The sequence below is a fragment of the Pongo abelii genome, chromosome 5, assembly GCF_028885655.2.
Source record: "Pongo abelii isolate AG06213 chromosome 5, NHGRI_mPonAbe1-v2.0_pri, whole genome shotgun sequence".
NCBI lineage: Eukaryota > Metazoa > Chordata > Mammalia > Primates > Hominidae > Pongo > Pongo abelii.
This window is the reverse complement of record NC_071990.2, coordinates 35488756-35511715: the sequence shown is the minus strand read 5'-3', so window position 1 is coordinate 35511715 and position 22960 is coordinate 35488756. Positions and strand designations below refer to the sequence as shown.

General features: G+C 50.2%; 1 protein-coding gene across 13 annotated transcripts in view; it reads right to left on the bottom strand.

The window, feature by feature from the left end:
* The window catches only part of SCUBE3 (signal peptide, CUB domain and EGF like domain containing 3), a 42672-nt gene that overhangs the window by 5218 nt on the left and 14494 nt on the right, over window positions 1-22960 (bottom strand). For 4 of the 13 annotated variants that reach the window (XM_054558735.2, XM_024249149.3, XM_054558737.2 and 1 more), the window contains 21 exons: window positions 20027-20149; window positions 18991-19116; window positions 15880-16014; window positions 14764-14889; window positions 14439-14555; window positions 12265-12312; window positions 9756-9872; window positions 8005-8127; window positions 7389-7505; window positions 6606-6731; window positions 6211-6327; window positions 5960-6064; window positions 5550-5666; window positions 5090-5248; window positions 4631-4846; window positions 4111-4272; window positions 3736-3903; window positions 3057-3218; window positions 2442-2639; window positions 1766-1918; window positions 1577-1656 (listed from right to left, as the gene is read on the bottom strand). In XM_054558735.2, coding sequence (XP_054414710.1) covers window positions 1577-1656; window positions 1766-1918; window positions 2442-2639; window positions 3057-3218; window positions 3736-3903; window positions 4111-4272; window positions 4631-4846; window positions 5090-5248; window positions 5550-5666; window positions 5960-6064; window positions 6211-6327; window positions 6606-6731; window positions 7389-7505; window positions 8005-8127; window positions 9756-9872; window positions 12265-12312; window positions 14439-14555; window positions 14764-14889; window positions 15880-16014; window positions 18991-19116; window positions 20027-20149 — 2795 coding nt within the window. Of the gene's footprint in view, window positions 1-403; window positions 1191-1576; window positions 1657-1765; window positions 1919-2441; window positions 2640-3056; window positions 3219-3735; window positions 3904-4110; window positions 4273-4630; window positions 4847-5089; window positions 5249-5549; window positions 5667-5959; window positions 6065-6210; window positions 6328-6605; window positions 6732-7388; window positions 7506-8004; window positions 8128-9755; window positions 9873-12264; window positions 12313-14438; window positions 14556-14763; window positions 14890-15879; window positions 16015-18990; window positions 19117-20026; window positions 20150-22960 lie in introns of those variants that run through there. The other 9 variants (XM_024249151.3, XM_063725217.1, XM_054558736.2 and 6 more) reach the window with 8 other exon arrangements.

The window sequence follows — 22960 nt, the reverse complement described above, 5'->3', positions numbered from 1 at the left end:
CCTGTCTGCAACAGTAGCATGGTATGTGGAGAGCCTACTAGGTGCCAGGCACTGTGCATTAAAACTCAGATCTTCTGGCTCCTAGGCTGGTGCTCCTTCCATGGCGTCAGTGGATTTTTCAAATAAGAAGTAGGGGTTTCAGCCTCTTACCCCACTTTAATCAGAACAGCTGCACTGCTTTATGTGTTGGAATTCCACAGTACATTTGATTTGAAATAAGGGTTCAGATGCTTTAAAAATGTTTGAAAAGTATTGTTAAAAGTATATTCTTTGAAGTCGGCAAGTTCTAGGTGATTTTTGTTGTCAAGGCTTTTATTTTGACGATAATATAAAAATATTTTGCTAACACTAACTTTTTTGCAGTGATAATTTATGAAGGATAATTCTATGACTATGACTATAGTTTCCTCTTTTTTTTTTTTTTGAGACTGAGTCTAACTCTTGTTGCCTAGGCTGGAGTGCAATGGCATGATATCAGCTCACTGCAACATCTGCCTCCCCAGTCCAAGCGATTCTCCTGCCTCAGGGTCCCGAGTAGCTGGGATTGCAGGCGCCCGCCACCACACCCAGCTAATTTTTTGTATTTTTAGTAAAGACAGGGTTTCACTATGTTGGCCAGGCTGGTCTGGAACTCCTGACCTCAGGCGATCCACCCGCCTCAGCCCCGCAAAGTGCTGGGATTACAGGCGTGATCCACCATGCCCAGCCAGACTATAGTTTCTTAAGGAAGATTTTCTCAAATTGGGATTCACTGACCCAGGGCATCTAGTCCATTCTTCAATGTTGGAAGTATTTATTTTCCTTGAAAAGAAGTCTGTACATAAATTGATTCTGAGAAAACTGTGCCAGATCTGCCGCTGCTTTTTTTGTTTTTGTTTTTTTGAGACAGAGTTCACTCTTGTCACCCAGGCCGGAGTGCGATGGCGCCATCTCGGCTCACTGCAACCTGTGCCTCCTGGGTTCAAGCAATTCTCCTGCCTCAGCCTCCTGAGTAGCTGGGATTACAGGCGCCTGCCACCGCACCCGGCTAATTTTGTATTTTTACAAAATTAAGTCGAGATTTCACCATGTTGGCCAGGCTGGTCTCAAACTCCTGACCTCATGTGATCCACCCGCCTCGGCCTCCCAAAGTGCTGGGATGAGAGGCGTGAACCACCATGCCCAGCCGATCTGCTGCTGCTTAGTGAGGCCTGGGGAGGGAATAGGGGAAGGAAGGGACTTATGCAAAAGTATCTTTCTATATTTCATTTTCCCTATGTCTCTTGGAAGAGGTAGGGACATTTCTTCTCCTCACTTTCCCTTTCTCTTCCAAGTTTTCCCCAAGGTGTAATATAGTGTGGGTGACGCTGCAGTCGGATAGGCTTGGGCTCAAATCCCAGCTTTCCCATGGGGCAGGTTCTTTAACTCTCTATGCCCCAGTTTTCCCATCTGTAAAGAGGCAATGGAGAAAGCACCTACCTCATAGAAATAATGTGTCTATCAAATGAGAATATTCATGTAAGCACTTAGCATATTGCCTACATATTGTTACATGCTCATTAAATGTTAGCTATCATTATTGTTAATATTCATTCACCTTTAAAATCTCCTGGTGGTTTTCAGAGGCATAGAGCCGGCCATCTCGCACAATGTCTTCTACCAGCTGCTCATAGTCCTCTGCAAAGTCAACCAAGGGGAGGGGCTCAGGGGCGGGAGCTCTTCCTGCTCTCCTGGTTCCCTCTCAAAACTGACATACCTCCCCTTCTCACCCACCTCCTTGGCTTACCATCATAGGTAACATAGGGGATCTGGAAGCCACGGGCGCTGTTGGCCTCGCTTGTCTTGAAGTTGATCCAGAGCTTCCTGGAACGGGCAGTGAAGGCAATGGGACGCTCGTAGGTCTGGCAGGTCTCATAAGTGGTAATGGAGGATGGTGATGCTGGGAAGGCAAGCAGCAGGTCAGTAGAGCAGCAGGGCAGGCTACCCAGGCCCTCCTAGAACGTGGGCTATACAGCTGGTGGTGGGGGTATGGGGCAAGGGAGAGAATCATTCTGACAAAGGCTCCCCCTTCACATACACACAGCCTACCCCACACCCTCTCCCATTGCCCACTGGGCTCATTCCACAATTCTTCCTTGATACCTGGGCACTCACATAGTGTAATAAATTTGACATTTAAATGAATGGAATGGCAAAAATGCTGGGATAGGAAAGTGATACATGTAATGCCATTGGAGTTCTAGCCCCACTGCTAGCTTTATTAACTCTGTTTTCTACCAAACATGTGTCATTGCTGTTTTCCTTTGTTAGCTTCTCTCTTCCTAAAGGCCTCTCACTATTTCACCCTCATAGATCCCTAACTTCACTGCCCCATTTCTTCCTGTATCAGTCTCTCTCTTTGTCTCTCTGCCTTAACCAGATTTGGACTGCCCTTCCCTGGCCCAGCTCTGCAAGCCACCCACAGTTCTTTCTCATGACGAGGACGTCCCCACACTCATCCTCAGATGGCAGGAAGATCTCTGGTACCACGATAAGGATCTTGCGCTTGGGTGGGGGGTTGATGTTCCAGATGCACTCCACACCGGCTGGGTAGTTGCCCGGGTAGTTGGGGGACTCAATATAGCCAGTGAACTCACCCAGCTCCCCACCACACTGACGATCTGCAGCCAAATCCCAGTGGATAAAACAACAAAGAGAAGGGAAGTCAGTGGGGAATTGCGCTGGGGGAATTGAAGAGTTCTGAAGTAGAGGTCAGACATTTATGGGAAACCTGCATCCTAGTTCATCATTATTTTCCAAGCTCTGAGTCCATCTTCCTTCCTGCCCTTTTAGTACCTTCTCTTCTCACTTCACCTGTCTCTGCTTCCTCATTACCTGTCTCCAGGGAGAGGGTGTTACAGGGTCCAGCCTAGCAACTGGCCTTGAGGTTGAGTGAGTTGGGGAGAGGTGGAAGGTGGAGTTTTCCTGGTCCTCCACCCCCCAGCCCTGCTCCCTGTTGGTTTCACACCCCTCCTTTAGATGTCCACTGCTCCCAGGCCTCTCTCCTCCTTTTTTCCACAGCCTGGCTTGCCACGTACTCTTGCATTGGGCCACACTGGTAGAGCCATCAAAGTCTGTGCTTGTGTTTCCTGGACAGCGGGTGCAGAAGTTCTGACGGAAGTCGGGCTGATAGGAGCCCATGGCACAGCGAATACAGCGATGGATGCTGGTGTTGTAGTAGTGCCCTGGGGAGCACTGGACTGTAGGCAAGGGAGAAGGGCAGGAATCAAGATGGTAGGCAGGTGGGAGTTACAGGCATGAGATGGACAGGATACATTCATCTTGGAGAATCAGGAGATCAGATACATCAAAGTTCTTTCTAGGGTCTCAACCTTTCCCAGTCATGCCAGAATTTAAGCCCACGGAAAAACAGAGTTTACAGAGTGGTTGGCTACAGTGCCAATCCTTTTCTTTCAGACGCTGAGCACAGTGCCAAACCTATATAGAAACTCATTTGGGATATGGAGGAGAATATGCCACCAGTTCTCCAAAATGGAGGGGTAAGTGGGACTGTTAATTATTTCTCAGTTCCCAAGCTTGGGACTAGTGGAGGGGCAGGGTGGGTCCTGGAAGCAGGATGGTATGGTTGGTCAAGTAGCTGGGCCCATTACTGGTTTGGAGAAAATGGTGGGTCAGTGTCCCCTCTGGGAAATTGGAGAGTTTTTTGGGAGTAGTTGGGGTTGGGGCATCCCCCAGGGAGGTGAGTAGCTTACTCACCTTTGGTGTCACAGTCTTGGAAGGAAATGGCCCCTTCATGCTTGGTGGTGAGGCCCCCACCACAAGGGAAGCATAGGGTCCGTCCTGCTTCAGGTTGGTAGGTGCCACGTGAGCATGGCTGACAGGGCTTGAACCCATCTACAGAGTGTTGGCCAGGTGGGCACTGACCTGCAGTGAATCAAGGGCCCAATTCTGATGGGGATGGTCCTGAGTCATCCCCATGGGGTCACCCGATCTCAGGGGACAAAGGTATACAAACAGGATGTTGACTAAGGGAGTGGCCTGGAGCCTGGGCCTGCCCTTTGGGAAATCCCATGCCCATGGGCATCCCAGTGCCCACCCTACCCCACTCTGTATTGTTTGTTCCCCTGGCACCTGCACATGTGGTGACGTTGGTGGCTCCAAGAGGCCCGTGGGCATCACTCCCAGGGCAAAGGTCGCAGGAGAGCTGCCCTTCTCTCTCCTGGAAGGTGCCCGCTGGGCATGGCACACACTGCTCCGTCTGGCCGTGGTAATACGTTCCCTGCGGGCAGCTGACTGAGGGAGAGTCGGCCGTGCTAGCCACCCACCCCCCCATTTCCCACCACCCAGGCCTGGGACTCCCCTTCCCACTCCGCCCCCACAACCCCCGATTCAGGGAGAATCTCTGTCAGGGAACAAACACAATCCTACTTGGGGGGGTTGGAGGGTCAAAGCCGTGTGCAGGAGGATTGCCGGCCCCACCTGGCATCCTTCTAGATTTCAGCCTGGGACCAAGGAAGGGAGGACAGCAGGCAGGAGCTTCCTGGCTGCCTCATAATTTCAGAAATGCAACTGAGGCCACAAAGCGTCCTGCTCTGAGTCAGGCCCAAACTGGGTCTTTCCTACATCCCTGCTCCCCAGTAAGCTCCCTTACCACACTTGGTCCCAGCACGGTGCTGCCCGGGCCTACAGGACTCCATCGGCTCTGCTCGCTCCCCGGCTACCAGGCCTGGCTTGTGGGCCAGCTCATAATCAAGGCCTGCCAGGCGCAGCAGGAAGCGGTCCTGGTTGATGGACTTTCTGAGCATCTTCAGGGATCCTTTCAGCCGCCGTTCCATTCGCTGTCGGAGGCAGGGCAGCCCACAGCTGGCTGGTGGTGGATGGCCATGTGTATCAGGGAGGAGGAGAAAGAGTTGCTGTGAGCAGGAGGGCAGGGGAGCAAAGCTGGGAGCTAGGAGGGGCATGGTAAGAGGGACTAGCTCTTAGGCTTGGCACCAGGCAGGGTCTGCCCCTAGTACAGGCTCCATTCCTTCCTTTTGCTGCTGAGACCTGTGGTTTCCCCACCTCTGCCCTCCCCTTCCAGTCCTCTTCCCAACAGTGCCCCCAGTCCCACCTGTGGTTTCTTCGGCTCTGACCTCTGCCTCCAGTTCCAGGGTGAGCCTTGTGACCTCTTTGCCTGGAGGGGTCCGGGCCCGTCGGCCCTTGCCCTTCCGAGAGGAGTCACACTTAAGGTGGATGAAGGTGACCTGGCATTCAGAGCAGGGGGCACCACCTGGGAGAGAGGCCTTGTCAACCCCAGGGACATCCCCTGGAAAGTTCTCACTCCCAGCCCAGACAGACCTCCCCAGATCTCTGACTGTAACTATCTCTTAATCCTGTTTTAGTCTAGGGTCCTAATTAGTTGGCGGAGGGGAATATTCTGAGACTTCCTTGGGTGCTATGCCTACAGCTGCTTTTTCTTCTGCTCTGCCTAGAGTTCAGGGTTCTGGTGGGTTTTTGGAAGCAGAGGAGCTAAGGGTTAAGGAGGATTTAGTGGCCAGACAGCCAATTGGAATGGGGTCCTCAGTCCAAACCTGGCCCTGTGATTCTGCCAGCCTCCTCTGTTTTGCCTTTGTTTCGCAGGTGCAAACGGCATTTGGCATCCTTGATCTTGAAGGAGGCCCGTTGTTTAATGGACAGCACTGCAGCCTCTAGAGGGATGGTAGAAACTCAGCACAGTATGGGATGCCCATGGAGGTCAGGGGTGCCGTGGGGGTTGTTGAGAAGCTGGGCAATAAGCCAGGGGCTTGGCTGGGGGAGTGAGATTATGAAAGTCAAGGGGATCAGATGTTAGGGCAGAGGGAGTGAGGGAGCAGTGTTGGAGAATTATAGGGCAAAAAAGAGGATCCAGGAGAAAGGAAGGCCAGGGGATTGATGAAGAACAAAAATAAGGAATTAATGTAAGAGAGTAGGGTGGGAACAGGGCTTCTGGGCTGGTGCTCACCATGGCAGTGGTTGGAGTTCGTGCTGTTCCCATTGTGGCCAGCTCGGGCTGGAGCAGCCCTGGGGCTGGGGGTCCCACAGCTCACCGTGAAGCCATTCTCAGACTCTGAGAGAAGGAGCCTGTCACAGTTCTGACCTGCCTTCCCAACCCCCGCTGGCTGGAGGAATCCAAGGGGAACGAAGGAGCTGCCTGAACGACCAGTCCTTCCTCTTTTCTCCTCCAAAGCTCTCCAGCACCCTCCTCCCATGTACCTGGCAAAAATCGGGCCCTGGAGGGACAGGTCAGGGCACAGCTGTCCTTCTTGCCAGACCGGTTGCAGCTGAGCATGGCTTTCGAGGCCCCAGGACTGCCCTGACACTTCAGTGGTTCTAGGAAGGGGAGAGAGGCCTGAGCAAATGAATGCATTCCTTTCCCTCAGTTGGGTAATTTGGAGGAATCAGCTACTTGCATAACTATTGTTGTACCCATGGAGACTGACGATGGGATTGTTTACTACAAATTTCATGTCTTTAACTCAAAATGGCTACATTCTCCACCCTCTCCCACCTCACACCTTTCCCCAACATGATACTCTTATGCTTTCCAGAACCCCAACTGCCCCCTGAAACGGCAGTGTCATCTTTGGCCAGCAGAGGGCACTGCCCACCTGTGCAATCTTTGCCATTCCAGTGCAGCTGACCCTGGCCTGCTGGGCAGGTACACTGGTAGCTGCCAGGAGTGTTGATGCAGCCAAAGCGGCAACCTCCCCGGTTGATGCTGCATTCATCCACATCTGGGGGAAGGAGTAGGGAGACAGAAAAACAACGATGGAGTTGGAGGAGGAGCCAGAGAGTAGGCAGTGAGTGAGGGCCTTTGGTTAGAGTTTCAGGTACCCTGCGTTATGCAAGATGAATAAGTTCGAGAGATCTACTGTACAACAATGTGCCTATAGGTAACATAGGCATAAATACTGTAGTGTGCACTTGAAAACTTAAGAGGGTAGATCTCATGTTAAATATTCTTACAATTTAAAAAAGTTAAAAAGGCATTCTAGGCACTGTAAGATGACTACTGGCCTGAGAAGAGCTCAAACCTCCTCCGATTATCTCTATCCCCAAGGAATGATCGAGAAGGGGCCAAGCCAACAAGCTTTTTAAAGCCTTCCACTCCTCCCAACCAGTGAGACTGTCATTTGGGAGCTGAGAGTTGGGGGTTCAGGGACAGTTATAGGAATGGGAGATAGGAATTTTGGAGGCAGGGTGCTGTTTCCCTAGTCTCCCAGTTCTTCAAAAGCTGTCTTAATTCCTCCTATTTTGTCACAGCAGATGCAGACATGATGCATGCACCCAGGGATTGCCCATAGCCACAAGCCAACACAGGGACCTGTTCAACTGGAGGGTGAAGAGGTGAGGGGGCCAGGGTGGCTGGGGGTGCAAGCTTACTAGCTTACCCCCACAGTGGGTGACACCATACAACAGGTAGCCACGATGGCAGAGACACTGGAAGCTTCCTGGTGTGTTGACACATATGTGGTCACAGGTTCGATCAAAGGAACACTCGTCTATATCTGGAAGAGCAAAGATTCAAGCCACTGAATCTGTCTTGGAGCACTTGACCCTTGCTCAGGTGAAGGACCCAAGTGAGGGGCCTTGGCTTTCCCCCTTGAACTGAAGAGTCCCTATTCATGTCCTAGCTCTAGGACCAGTGATTTAACAATGCCATTCCATCTTCTCTGCCCCCTCTATTTGGAGTCCTTGGAATTAGGAACTGCAAGATCTGGTACCTTTAGGTCAGGGCCCACCATGTGTGGTTAGGTACGTCCTACTCTGCCAAGGATATGAATTGGGGTGAAATCCATCCCTCAGTCCTTGCCAAGCTGAGTGCTTTGATATGGAGCTAGTCCGCTGAGGGGAAGGAGTACCATTTGCTAATTTGCAGGATGACACTGCCTATAGAGACTCTGCGTGATATCTATTGAGTTTCTAAGACTTTAGCCTTCTGGCCTCCTTGAAGCTCTCCCACAAGAACCTCTCCTAAGGCTTTCACCTTTGCCTGAGTCTGCTCACCCTGGCAGTTCCTCTCATTGATGAGAAGCTTATAGCCTTTCTTGCAACTGCATTCGAAGCTGCCCACTGTGTTGCGGCAAATGTGGTCACAGCCCCCGTTGTTTAAGCGGCACTCATCTATATCTGAAGAAGGAGGACAAAACAGGATAAAAGATACTATCAAAGGCTGAGAACAAACAAGGAGAAAGATCCCTCCCTCACTGACAGAGACATGCAAAAATCAAGGAGTCCTGGGCCTGCCTCTTCTTGATCTCTCTGTCTCTTTCTCTTTCTCTTTCCTGTCTCTCTCTCTCTCTCTCTGTCTCTTTCTCTTTCTCTTTCCTGTCTCTGTTTCTTCCCTGTTCAGGGGATCTGTGGCCATTAGTAACACCCTCTCTTCTGGGATTGAGTGTTCTTATAAGGGGACAAATTGGAACCCAAACTAGGAACAGGCCCTCAGGGAACTACCTAGAGGAGGGGCAGGTGGGCATTTGACTAACAGGCTAGACCTTAGTCTCCAGCTGATGGCCATTCCCTGAAAGGCTGGTGGGTAGGGTTCTCTCTTTCCTGTCCCTCAGGACGGGGGGCTTGGGGGGATGCGGGGCAAGGAGAGGTGGAGGGTCAAAAGGGACTCACTGAAAACAGGCAGCCCTTTAGGGAGAAGGAGGAGCTGGGAAAGAGGCCAGGCAGGGAGGACCTCCAGGAGAGCCAGTGAGGCTGGGTAGCTGATGGGGGAGGGCTGGGGGCCAGGCAGGGGGCTGGACTGGGAGAGATCTGGAGAGACTCAGGCCTGAGGCAGCTTTCAGCACTAGTAAGGGAAAGGGGGGCTGGTGAATGGCTTCCTTCCTGAGGTCAAGTTCCCCAAGCTGGTGGCAGACAGGACCCAGGCTACTCACCCCTGGTTGGGGGAGGGGGCAGGGAGGGCAGCCTTCCACTTCACTCTTAGCATACCTGTCAACAGTTCTTCCCAGCAGGAAACCTCTCAACTCTGGCTGGCTGACCTGCTGCCCTAGCCTCCCCCCTCCTCTCGCAGCTGTTGGGCCAAAAGACACAAAGAACGAGCCTAGTCCTCCTAGTCCCCACTCCTTGTGACCAGGGGATATGGACCTAATGAATCATCATTTTCAGTATGGCTACCCTTCCTTTTTCCTCCACCCTTCCCCCCATTCTCCCTCAGACCTGGCTAATTAAAAGGAAGGGAAACAGAATGCATAATGTGGGTAACTATACTGTAATAACAGTTATCACAAAGTGTTTCCATTTGCCAAGCACTGTTCTAAGTACTTTTTATATAATAACTCTTTTAATCACAACCCAGTATGAGGCGAGCACTATGGAAAACTGAGGCACAGAGACATTAAGTGCTAGTAGGAGACAGGGCTGGGATCTGAACCCAAGTGGCCAGGCTCCAGCTTCAGTCCTCCTAACTAGTATCCTACTCTCCCTTTGACCGGTACAGCTTTTCGAGGGGTAGACATCATTTCCCCAGAGCCCACTGGGAAGGTCTGAGGAATGTGGGGTAAGGTTATGGAACACACCTGTGACCTCATGCACACACAAAGGGGAAGGGGGCACTAAGGAACTGGCTGGACTTCTGTGTCCCTTGAACTGAGATGGAACAGGCAGATAGGAGACAACCCTTAGCTATGTCCTGGGTTCTTCATAAGAAGGAGGTTGAGGAGGTGTTATCCCCTAATAGGCACCCTATCTCTGGTCCCAACCTCAGCCCCTTACTAAAGGTCACTCTGCTTCTGTCCTCTCAAAGTCCTTACCTTTGCACGTCTTCCTGTCTGGCTGCAGCATGAAGCCCACAGGGCAGGTGCAGTGGACACCAGTCGCTGCATCATGGCACTTACTGTCACAGCCCCCGTTGTTGACAGCACAGGTCTCTGTTTAGGAGGGAGGTGGGGGATGGTAACGAGGTTACAAGCCTGGAGGAGTCCCAAACTCTGAGGGTAGTGGAGACCACAGAGGCCCGAGGGAAGGCCTCAGCTGCCTCTCTGTGCTTTAGAAGGAGCATTAAGCCATGGGAGGCTCCCGGCCCCTTTCCTCCCATCACTCCCAACCCCCATCCCCTCACAAGTACAGCCAAGCAGTCCACTTCCCTGCCCCCTACTTGATTGAAACAAGGTGGACAGCAGTGAGGCAGGTACAAGCCAGAGCTGTCAGGCAGGAATGTGCCGAGGGGGTGGAGGAGGTGGGGCGGGGGGCAGTAGGGAGGGATGGGAGCTAAGTGAGGGTGGTTCTGGCCGCCAGGGAACCAGAAGGGACAGATAGGAGTTTCTTCCTCTTTCCACTATGTCTTTGGTGGGTGGGTGGGGATTGTGGTGGGACAATCTTATTGTAAGTGGATTGGAAAGAATGAGCCTGGCCATTCCTAAGGCAACTGAAGGATACTCATTAATTTATCTTCCCCTTCCCCGCTGCCTAGCTGTCTTAAGAAAGATCCCACTTCCAGAACCGACTGACTGCTCATCCTCAGAGGAGGTAGCACATACTGGGTTAATCTACCTTCAACTCCTCCCAAACCCTCCTTTTAGTTCTAGATGGAGATAAGCTGGCTGTTTTGTTGTTTTACTTTGCTAATGGGGAGATGTTGTATAGGAGAGGGGAGAAGCAAAAGAAAGAGAAGAATCCAGAGGAGAAGGAAGGGTGTAAAAAGGTTAGTGAAAGAGTTAGAGAACCTCAGAGCTAGATAAGACCTAAATCCTTATTTTGGCTAAGTCTCTTATGCTGGTAAGTTTTCCCTTTCACTAAAAGGTCAGAGTAGAAGGAGTGTCGATGGGTCACTCTCCCTATTTTCTGAATTCAGAGCAGGAGAAAAACAGGTTTAAATGGTAGCTTGGTAAAGTCAGATGTGTCCAAGGAAAAGCCATTAGTTCAAACAGTGAAGGCCCCTGATTCAGAGACTGTGGAGGTGGTGTGGACTGGCCTCTTGGGGTGACTAGAATTCTCCCATTAGAGAGAGAATCCCAAGACCTCCACTAGGGAAGATAGAAGAATGGTTCTCAGAATCAAGGGAATTGAATAAGACCAGTACTGGATGTACTGTCATCTTCTTAAGTCTCTGACTCCCCACACTCAGGCCCAACTCTTGTCACCAATGAGAACAGGAAGGCCAGGGCTCCAAAAGAAGCCTAACTCTATGGGTCCCTGGCCATGTCCTGGTCCCTCAAATGCCCATGTGTGGAACAGCCCAACCTGGAGTGGGATATCCTCTGTGTCATTTCCACTTTAGTCTCTCCTGAGGCTCTCCAAGACCATGGGAGGAACCTAGTAGGGAACGTTGAGTTCAGGTTCCAAGCCTAGCCACCCCCTTAAGAGTGCTCTTAGCATAAGAAGAGGTCCACTAAGCCCAGGAGCAGGGGGAGGGGCACAGAGATCTTATGCCAAGGCCAGATAGCTTCTGAAGGATGTAGGATACGGAATAGTAGAGCTGGCACAATGTCCATCCCAGGCTGGACAGAAAGCTGGGCATAGCTGCCCACCTCTGCAGGATGGCATTCTTGAGAGCAGGGTGAGGCAGCAGGACCATATAGTCTCACCCTTTTGCTCTCTAGGTCATAATATTAAAACCACAAGTTACTCTGTGCTTATGCTGTGCCAGGCACTTGCGAGGTAGATGCTCTACATGCACTGTCTCAAGCATTACAACCCTAAGGAAGGACTGTTATTTTATAGAAAAGTAAACTGAGGATCAGAGAGGAAAGTAGCTTGCCTGAGGTCATACAGTTAGAAAGTAACAGAGCCAGGATTCAAACTCAGGTCTGCCTGAACACACATGCCATGCTCTTAGCCATTATGGTGGGAGAGAATGGTGAGTGATGCTGGGACTGTGAACTAATGTGGGTAAGAACCCAGAAAAGAAGCCCCAAGGAGGGGATGGCATCTAACCCTATCGCGCCCCTATCTCAGATGGCACAGTGGGCATGACGGGGAAGATGAGGCTGGCTGGGTAGAGGGGGGTGCGGAGTAGATGGCTGGGAGTGGGGTGGGGTGTTAGAAGGTGGGTGTGGGAGGAGACAGCAGAAAAGGAAGGGCAGAAGGAGAGTGACAGGAACAAAGATGAGACCAACATGAAAGCTCCCGGGCCAGCTCTTAGGGACTCAGGTTTCTTGTCACCCAATGGGCCCAGTGCCCAGGCTGCCAGGATAGCCCTGCTGGCAAGTTGGGGCCCAGTCAGGCTGGGCCCAGTGGGCATGCAGTTAGTGGGAGCCCCAGCAGGTTAGCCCTTCCCCTAGCAAGCCAGTGAGAGCAAGCGGAGAGAGCAGACATATTTACCATTAGAAACGGCTTGAGTGGGGATGTGCTGCTCTAGCCGCCTTTCCCCTGTTTGACATTGTAAAAAAGCTGTTTAGGTGCTGGGCAGAAGCCACTGTGGCCCTCTGGGCCCCGGACCCCTCCCCACCCTCTCCTCCCCACTGCCAGCCCAAACCACTAGCCCCAAATGATGAGCCCTGGGACCCTTATGACAGCTTCATTCCTCATCCTTATCCTGTCTGGTGGTATCCCCAAAGATGCCAAGCTCCCGGCAAGTGACTGAAAAACTGAAACAGTCTCAGAAAGGGGCAACCAACCATGGGCCCAATACCACAGAGCATGCTCAAGCCTAAGCTGGGATGCACCCTCAAGTCTTACTAACCACAAAATCCCAAATCCCAAAGGGTGCCGCCCTTTCTGCTGAACTATACTGCCTTCTCAGTCTTCCCACCGAATCTGAATGTCCTGACGGTCCCAGGCAATGATGTTTCCTCTTACCAGGGATGGCCAGAAAAAATTAGATATAGGGCAAGGTAAAATAAGTTCTATTGGAGAAGAGGAAGAGGAACTAGGAAAGAATATAGCTGTAAATCCCAGAATAGCCTCATTTGCTCTTTTCTGCCTGATTTGGTCACAGCCCAGTGGTGGAATAGGTCTTGAGTTAGAGAAGAGTCCAAGCTCAGTAAGGGTGTTTTCAGAAGCAACCATGTCTGGAACTTTGAACAGAAAGAAATCAGAGAGGGATCAGACCTTCACATCCCTGGCCCCTGACTCATGCATCTTTTCTTTGCGGACTGCAAACAATTTCTTTCGAGAGACTGGGGATGTGTGAATGTGTCCAGGAGGTGGTGGGAGGTTTGAAAAGCAAAATAATTAGACCTACGAGTAAAAAATGAAAGGAGCTGAAACACACCAGCCCAAAGAAGGCAATGAGAAGAGCCTAAAAATGTTCTGGGGTCTTTGAAGAGTTAATTCAGAGGCAAATGTGGCAGGGGAGATTTTAGTTATATAGGGACTTTAGAAATGGATGTGCCAGTCTCTGGAGCAAGTGCCTGAGGGAGCCCTGTAAGAGTGTCATCTGCTCTCCAGTTCCTATTCCTGCAATGAAAGGGACAGGTCTCTGGAGAGACTAGTTCTTCAGTTAATGTCATGTCTCTGATATACATAACTTCATACACAGTGACTGGATTCACACACCCCCATCCTCAGCATGCTGCAGCCCACCAGATGGACAGTCATTCATAAACACCTATGCCCACACAGCAAGCTCATGCCCTGCCTGGCTAAAGACACAGCCTCTCTCTCAGCCAAACCTCTTCCTTTCATTTCCCACTTCTCCAAGGGGAAACCTTGTTCCATCATCCTTCTCAGCACTAAAGACCTAAAGGCTAAAGGAATTAGGAATTAACTTTAAGGAATTAAACTCATCTAGGGTACCTGAAAATATGTGAGATAAGGCCTAAGAATTCAGGAAGAAGGATCCAGGTATTAAGAGGGCCTCAAATCAAGGTAAGAGATGGAAGGCTGGAGTTGGTGAGGAAGAAAGAGGGTTGGTGGTGGAGGTGAGAGGGAGTACCACTGGCATCTGGAGGAGAGAGAAATGGGGGGTAGGGTGAGGTGAGTAGAAAGGGGAGTTGCAGGAGGAGAGTGAGGAGAGAAGGAATAAGGAGGAAAAAGATACCTGGAGCCAGGAAACCCCATCTGTCAGTCAGTTCAGGGATGGTTGTTCCAGGAAGGAGCACTCTGTCCCACCCTCAGTTGCAGAGTGGGGACACTGGGCTTTGATAATTCCTCTCTTATCACACTAGTCAACCAAGGGCCTCTGGTCAGGCCTAAGCAGATGCATTTCCCCAGATCTCTTCCCACTTCTCAACTACAGCCTTGGTCAATAAGCAACTCTGCTAATTATTCCCAGTTTGGCAACACTTTGTCCTGGGATGAAGAGGGTGGTAAGGCTCCTGGGAACAGGGTGGTAAAACCACTGGGTTGGGGAGGGGAAGAGGGCCGGGGAGCCCTTCAGTCTCTCTTAGAGTTGTCCCTTACTAGACCTGGCATTTTCTGGGTCTTAACTCCCTCACCAGTCCCTCTGTGCCCAGCACCTGGGCCCCATGCACTCCTCCATTTCCCTGGTTCCCAGGGGGTCCCACCCCCACCCCTATCTCAGGTGGACTGAGTTCTCCCCTGGCCTCACCCACCGATGCATGTCTTCCCGTCGGTATGGAGCACAAACTTGATATGGCAGCCACACCGGGGACCCTGCTCTGTGTCATCACACGTGTGCTGGCAGCCGCCGTTACCATAGTTGCATGTCACTGTGCACAGAGAGAACAGGGCCCTGTCAGCTTGCTCCTCCCTGCATCCACAGTTTTCCACAATGTGGGTACTGGCCCCTTGCCTAGTTGCCTCCCCCATACTCCCTTTTCCTCCCAGCCCAGTCCTCTTGCTCCTGAAGCCCTATACCCCTCCTCTTTGTTTTCACCCCTGACTCCACTGCCCCACCTGCCATCCCAATTATCTCACATTTACAGTCCCGTTGGTTCTTGGTAAGCTCAAAGCCAGGACGGCATTCACAGGCAATACCCCCCTTGGGTGTCTCCCGGCAAATGTGGGCACAGCCGTGGTTCTTGTTCATGCAATTCATTCCTTCTAAAAGAGAAGAAAGGGGGGTGAATGCTCTGTACCCCTGGATGTCTAGAAGAGAAGAACTACAAGGGGCAACTGGAGACCTAGGGAACTGGGAGAATTCCACTGAGGTTGAATTCAACACGAGGGGACTGACTCTCCTTGTCCCAGGCCTCCTGTCTTCCCCACAGACCTGGGTGCTCATGAGCAGAGCTCAGAGCTGTTCTGAACGATGTATTACTAGCTAGCTATTGATATTCATCCCAATGAATGATCACCCTCTCCTTCAAACAACCAAAAAATTGTGTATAATAGGTGTCCAGCACTGTGCTGGAGATGGGGTGGATTTAGGAAGGTCCTAGAAAAATACAAGGTGTGATCACTCCCCTCAAAGAGCTTACAGTCAAACTGGGAAGAAGATCAGTAGCAATCAGATCTACAATGAGAGTAGAGGGTAATTGGTATAGATATTTACTATGCAATTTTATTCAACAAACATTTATTAAACTCTCACTACATGCAGGGCAGTATGTTAGGTGCTGGGGATACAACAATGAGTTAGACATAGTCCCTGCCCTCAGGGATGTCACAGTCTAGTGGGAGTGGGGGGCATGGGTCATAGAAACAGCCAATATAAACCCATTATTCCTGCCTGACCCTCCCATGCCAATCCAAGGAAAAAGGCATGGTGAGGCCCTCTCAGATAGGCAGCAGCTTAGAGAAGCTCAGCCACCTACAATTAAAGACAACATCCACCTCAGATCTGGACACAGAGGATACTCCATAGTAGCCTTAATCCCATATTGATCCCAACCTGAAAGTAATTTCCCCAGATTTTGCCCTAACAGGGTGTCTGTTCCTAGATCTTTTAGGGTGTGATTGAGTTTAAGGACAAGAGAAGAAGGAGCTAGCTGAGTTGAGAATGGAGGGTGAGACTTAGGGGCTGCTGAGGGACAGCTGGGAAGAGAAGCCTAGGGAGGGCAGGGATGGGGCCATCCCAGGTCATGGGCTGACCTTCTGGCCGCTGGATACAGGTATGCTGGTTGTCGCTGAGGAAGAAGCCTTCCCGGCAGTGGCACTCATAGCTGCCCATCATGTTGACGCAGCTCTGCTGACAGCCGCCGTTGCCCTCGGCACACTCGTCCACATCTGTGCAGGATAGGTAGTTGGTGGGGCCATGGGGTACAAGCAGGGTCCAGGGTGTATCCCAGGACTTCAGCACCAAAGGCAGTCTTAAGAACTACTACCCCCTAAGCCCAGCCTTAAGCCAGGAAGTCCTCACACCCTTGTCAGCTAATATTACACTAAGTGTAAAAAGGCTGCCCTGAGGGCAGAGCTGGGAAGCTAAGCAAGTGGGGGAAAAGGGGACCTTTGAACCTCAAATGTCACCTAGGTGAAGCCATGCCTCCCTTTTCCTCACCTGTGTAAACTGGGTATGAGGACAGAGGACACCAGGAAAGAAGCCAGAGCAAGAGGAACAGTGATGAAGGTAAGGATGGAGATTGGTCACATTGGTTAGATAGGTAACTGGGGGTCGCAGCTGGTTGCAATGAACAGCCAGGGAATGTAGGAACCTGGGAAGTGGCTCTGGGTGCAGGCAGAGCTATGGCCATGGTGTTGAGGTTGGAGGGGCAGGGTGGGGAAAGGCAGCTGAGCCTCAACTCCTTGTGGAGCAGGGACCATTTCTGTGGACAGGCCACGGCCCCGTCCTTCCTCCCCTCCCCCCGTGCCTGGGCTTGCTGCCATATTCCCTAGCCTTTCTCCTATTTTGGTTTAAGAAAACAAAGTCTGACAACTTGGCGGGGAGGGATCTGGGGAGTGCTGCCAGGCCACACCCTAGATGGTGGGGGTGGGGGGCAGGGAGAACAGTAGGCTCTCACCCCCAAATCACCACCCCTAGGTTCTAGAGCAAAGCTTACCCTGGGGCCCCCAATTCAACACCTTGACTCCATCTCTATGCTAGCTACTGCCCTCCCAAGTCCATGGTCCTTCTCAGTTTGCCTTGGCCCAGGAGGCATCACGTAGATTGGTTGTCAAATGGAGCAGCTAGAATCTGGGCTCCTGAGGGCTTCATCTGCCCCTCTCTTCCCATCCTCTCTGCTGAGATCCTGCAACCTTCTCTTCCCCTTCTGGCCAGGGCAGAGAGGCCCAGATCCAGCTGGCTCTTGCCTGAGAGATCACCTGTTGGAAGAGCTAAGGTGTACTTTCGTGTGCTTTGCTCCTGTCTCTACCCTATCTTTTGCTATTCTCTTGACTTCTCCCCATCCCTGTTTTCCTGCTCTTGCCACATTCTACATGCCATCCTTCTGTCTGCTCCCTTACTATCTAATCTTGTGGCTTTGCTACTCTAGCCAAGCTCTTTCCTCCAATTCTCAGTGGGGAAGCTAAGGCCCAGGGCATGGACAACTTTCTCAAAATTCCCCTAAGAGCCGAAGGTAGTATTGAGACTTTGAACCCTAACCCTAGGTCATCTTTGTCCCTTGACCCTCTCTATACCTAATCATTCTCTTGTCCCTCTGGTTGGTTCTCCCCAGAACACTTATAGGGAAATGAGATGTGGTGAGCATCAGGGGCCTAGAAAAGTCAAAGGCAGCCAAAGAACTCAGAAGCTTATGTGCATGTCCTGTAGGCAGCTCACTGTCCTGGTCTAAGTGCCACAGCTTCCCTTCCCAAAGGAGTTTCATAAGAGGCCCTCAAGGGTGACTGGGCAGATATGAGGCCCTTCCCTGGAAGCTAAAATGGTGGAGAGGTGACCAGGGCTGGGATTAAGGGCCCAGCAGATATCAGGGTTTGGAGGCCTGGGTTGGGTGTAGAAACCTATAGCCTGGTCCAGTGATGGGTTATGACTAGGTTTGGAGGCAGCTCTGCAGTAAGGAGGCTCTTCTCAGCCAATAGGACTTCAGAGAATTTATCTATTTGGTCAATTGGTGGGTGGGGACCAGCCCAGCCTGCTTTTCTGGGCATCATTCCTTTTGTTTCTCTTCCTTTCCTGGTCCTTTATGCTTCTAGTGCCTGTTTTCTGTTGTGGCTACAGGGTGAAGTAATTTGGGAGAAGGCCCTGGGTTCAAATTTCAAATCCTTTTCTGCTATGAGTTTCAGATTTTCTGCTTGGGGAAGAGTCTGACTTGGTCCCAGTAATTTTCCAAAATGGCAGAGACCAAAGTTGAGTTCAGTTCCTTAGAGATTCTCTTATCTCTGATCCAGCTTCTGGGACAAAGGAGATCAGTGAGGAGAGGGTGAGACTGAAGATTGCAGGAAGAACTGGGAGAAAACAAGCCTGTAAGGGTCAGAGGCTCCCTGGGGCATAGGGATGCACTGTCATCATCATCAAAAACATTCTTCCCATTACTGAGCTCCTACCATGTGCTAAGGATTGTGCAGGGTTCTTTTCATATGTTGTCTTATGGTGATCTGCACAGCAGCCTTCAGGTGGGTTATTACCACCCCATTCTATTTTATTGTTATTTTTTGAGATAAGATTGCTCGGTCTGGAGTGCAGTGACACAATCACAGCTAACTGCAGCCTCAACTTCCTGGGCTCAAGCCAAGGAAGAGCTCCCAAGTAGCTGGGACAACAGGTATGCACCATCACGACTGACTAATTTTTAAATTATTTTTTGTAGAGACAGGGTCTCACTATGTTGCCCAGGCCTGTCTTGAACTCCTGGGCTCGAGCAGTCCCTCTGCCTCAGCCTCCCAAAGTGCTGGGATTACAGGTGTGAGCTACCACACCTGGTCCCACCCCCATTTTAGAGAGGAGAAAGCTGAGATTTCCAGAGATTGGCTGATTTGCCCAAGACCCAAGGCTAGTAAGCAGCAGAACCAAGATATCTGTGTGGAGCCAAATCAGCTTCCTATCATGCCTCACCACTGGCTAAACCCACTATTCCGATCTCCTGGCCCTTGCCCTAGGAGCATTTCATAGCAGCTTCTCCTCTAATGTTTTTCATCCAGCAGGATTTTTCATCCTAAGTGGCCAGTCTCAAAGGGGAGGCTGACCTTATTCTCTTGTGAATGTAGCTCTTTTTGATCACTCTCTCCTCCTTCCCTGGGAAATAGGAAATGCTGAAAAGATCTCTTTCTCCACAAGACATCCCTCCACCAAATCCCCTCTCCTTTGCTTACCCAGACAGTTGTGTCCGTCATGTGCCAGGTGGAATCCATCATAGCAGGTACACCGGTAATTGCCAGGGATGTTGACACAGTCATGCACACAACCTGCATTATCCTCTCGCTCGCACTCATCCACGTCTGTGGGCAAAGAGAAGCTGAGACAGCTGAACCCACCTGCAAACCCACTGTCCACCCCCAGACTCAGCCTTATGGTTGTGTTTGCATAGTTATGTTCATAGCCTATAAGCCATTTAGCATTTTTCTGTTTTCATTTAAACCTAAGTCATAAACATTTTCAGGTCTCCATCCAGTCTTTCTAATTACCATTGTACATGGTTGCAGAATATTATTTTTCTATTCTTTTTTCTCTATTGTTAGAGATTTAGATTTCTTTCATTTATTTTACCATCATAGATAATGCATCAAAGAACATCTTCTCCCATGTATTATTTTGTTACTTTGAATAAGTCCCCAAGAGTAAAATTCCTGGATCAAAGGAAATACCTTTTAAGATTCCTGGTAGGTATTACAAAATTACTTTTCAATTTATAATGCAACTAGGAATTAACAAGTGTACCCTGTCCACTAAAGTCTCACCAACACTGAAGCTCATAAATTTAATATCTCAAGGCTACTTTAATTTGCATTGATTTAATTATGAGGGGAAGATGTGTTTACATTATGAACTTCCTCTGAAGCACACTTTCTGTTCCCATCCATTGTGGATGTAGTGTAAGGGTCTAAAGATAAAGGTTCCAGTGTCAGGGAACCTCAGGCCTTACTCTTATGATTTTCATGCTCCCACCCCAGCCAGGTTGTGGGCTGTGAACTGTCCCCACCAGGGCCTCTGCTAGCCTGCATGGTGCCTTTGTGCAAATTAGAAAATGGCATCCTCTCTGGGAAGATGCAGTTGCCCCCCTCACCCCCCCACCACTTGACCAGTGGAATTTCTAGCCTTGGTGTGATGGAGAGTGGCCAACTGAGGGCAGTGGCACTGGTTTGCCCTCTTCCACAGGTCCCTCTCCTCCAGGTGCCCTCCCAGCCTCACCTTTGCAGTGTTTGCCATCCCCTGTGTAGCCAGACTTGCAGATGCACTTGTATGACCTCGGGGTGTTCTGGCAGATAGCATCGATGTGGCAGTTGTCAGTCCCCTCCACACACTCATCCACATCTGGCAGGGGCAGAGGGGGCACATGAGAACCTCTGTTGGCACCTCTTAAGGGGTGTCTTGAAGGTGGGCTTCCAAGGGCAGAATCCCCTCTTCTTTAAAACAGAGGCAGTGACCCCTCCAGAAACAGGTGCTCTCTCACATCTCTCTGATTTCAGAGTAGGCAGACACTGATTTCGGGAATTCAGAAAGAACCCCCACTGCCCTCAAAAATACTTAATTCACAGTGACAGCTAAAACTCCATCATTCAAAAACTCCTTTTTTTATTTGAAAACAAAAAACCCTTAGAGTGGTTAGTATACTTAACTTGATTAGGAATAATCAACTTAAAGTGAATGAGTTTACGGAGGAGGCTTAGAGGGAAAGTTAAGGGAAAAGGCATGGGAACAGTGGTCTCTGGGAGGGTGGCAGGGTCCAGCAATCATTAGTAAAGGAGGAAGAAAGGGGGATGAGGCATCTGAGGGATCTTCATCTGTCTCATGATTCTGCTTGAGACCAGGCCTGCTTCCACTTGCCCACCATGGAGCCAAGAAGCTTTAGAGGAAAAATGTTCCATCCTGGATGATTTTCCTCGGCCCCTGTGCTGCCAACAATGGAGACATCCAGAGCTGGCAGAGGTTGGCACCAGCTACCTGAAGCCTAATAAGTGCAGCCCTTCAGGCCCTAATCCCCAGTGTTCCTCTGTCTCCTGGCCTTTGCTCTAACAATAGGTGCTATATACAGAGCTATACTTGAAGGAAGAGGCCACTCACGATCTAGCAAAAAAGAGGATGGTTAAGAAAGGACATAGATGATGCCGGGCGCGGTGGCTCACGCCTGTAATCCCAGCACTTTGGGAGGCCGAGGCGGGTGGATCATGAGGTCAGGAGTTCGAGACCAGCCTGACCATGATGAAACCCCATCTCTACTAAAAATACAAAAATTAGCCAGGCGTGGTGATGCGTGCCTGTAATCTCAGCTACTCAGGAGGCTGAGGCAGGAGAATCACTTGAACCAGGGAGGTGGAGGTTGCAGTGAGCCAAGATTGCGCTAGTATACTCCAGCCTGGGCGACAGTGAGACTCCATCTCAAAAAAAAACAAAAAAAAAGAAAGGACATAGAAAAGAGTCTTTGGGCGAAAGAGTCCAACTTCTGAGGCAATATTATGGTGCCCTTAAATCTGAACTGAAATAGAGAAACGTGTTATTCAGTTGAAAACGCCTTATTGAGTGTGTTTGTGAAAGGCACTATAATGATAGCTGTGGAGGCTCAAAGGTGACTCAGCCCAGCCAAAAGGAGAAACAAAAAGCATGGAGCAGAATGTGGTACATGCCCTGAAGACATGAGAGATAAGGTGAGGGGGTCCTCCACCCTGCACATCAGAGTCAACTCTCCTAGGAGATGTCCAAGCCACAACCCCAGAGATTCTGGTCAGATAGCCTGGACTGGTGCTGGGCCATCAGTATTTTTCTAAAGCTCTTCCAGTTATTCTAATGTGTAGTCAAGGTTGAGAACCTGTGTTACGGGGCAGATCAGAGGAGAAAGAGATTACTTCCAGCTGTAAACTGGGAAACCCAAAATAGCGTCTTAAGTAGCAGCCTGCAAGTAAGTGAGCACTGAATGGGAGGCATTACTCTCCTGTGATCCCAAAACTGGGCACAGAAAGGAGATGAGATTTGACACCAAGACAATTTGATATCCAAGTGTGATCTATGGGCCATATAGAATTGCCTAGGTTTTATTAAAATGCAGATTCTCAGGACTCATTATAGCCTTTTTGAATCCAAATCCTTAAGTGATTATTTTTACTGAGTGAATGGATGCATGGACCAGTATTCTCTCCAATTTATAGATACCCAGAGTCCTAGCTTGAGACAGTTATCTGTCCTCTGCTTTTATACTCTGAAACTTCCTGGGGCTAAGAAGAGAACTGAAATCCCCAAACACCCTGCCTCAAATCTCACAGGTTTCCGTTCAGTTCTGCATTCTACCCTTCAACTCCTCTGCAGCCAACCATCATACCAGTTGATTGTAAGTGCTGGGAGCCTCTGTCTACACTTACTCCCCACCTCGCTCGGGCTCCATAGTCATGGTGCCTACCTGCTGGCCCATCCTGGGAAGTCATACCAAAGTGAAAGAATGGAAAAGAGAGGGCATGGAAGACTAGTTCATAGGTAAGGGCAAGAGGGACCTCGCAGACGGTAAGGTGCTCTGTGGAGAATCAGTTTGTCCAACTGATGAACAGAAAACAATACAAAGAAATGTGCTATCACAGAACGATCTTAAGCACTGGAACCAGTCAGTCCCAGATTCAAATCCAGCTCTACCCCTCTCTAGGGATGGTTTTCTTATTCTCCATCTCCTCCCCCTTAAAATGGGAATGATAATACCTCCTCATGAGAGGCTGTGAGTAGTTGATGGGATAATTTGTGTAAATTGGCTAATAAAGTATCTGGTAAACAGTAGGGTCCCAATACAGGAAGCTTGAGATGGTATTAAATCACTGGCCAGGCAATAGATGCTCTAGAAAGTATGACAGCCACTAGCCACATGTGGTTATTTAATTTAAAATTCACTTCCTCAGTTGCACTAGCCACAGGCCAAATGCACAATAGCCACATGTGGCTAGTGGCTACCATGGCGGAAAGCATAGATATGGAACATTTCCAACACCACAGAACTAGCACTGCTATTAGCACACCACAGGATAGCACTGCTCTGGGGTTCTGAATAAGAGATACTCCCTGGGTCCAGCAGCATGGATACTGGTCTGGAACTGCTCCCCTGGCCATATCAGAGGTATGTGCCTGTGTCTGAATCAGCTGGTGCTTCAC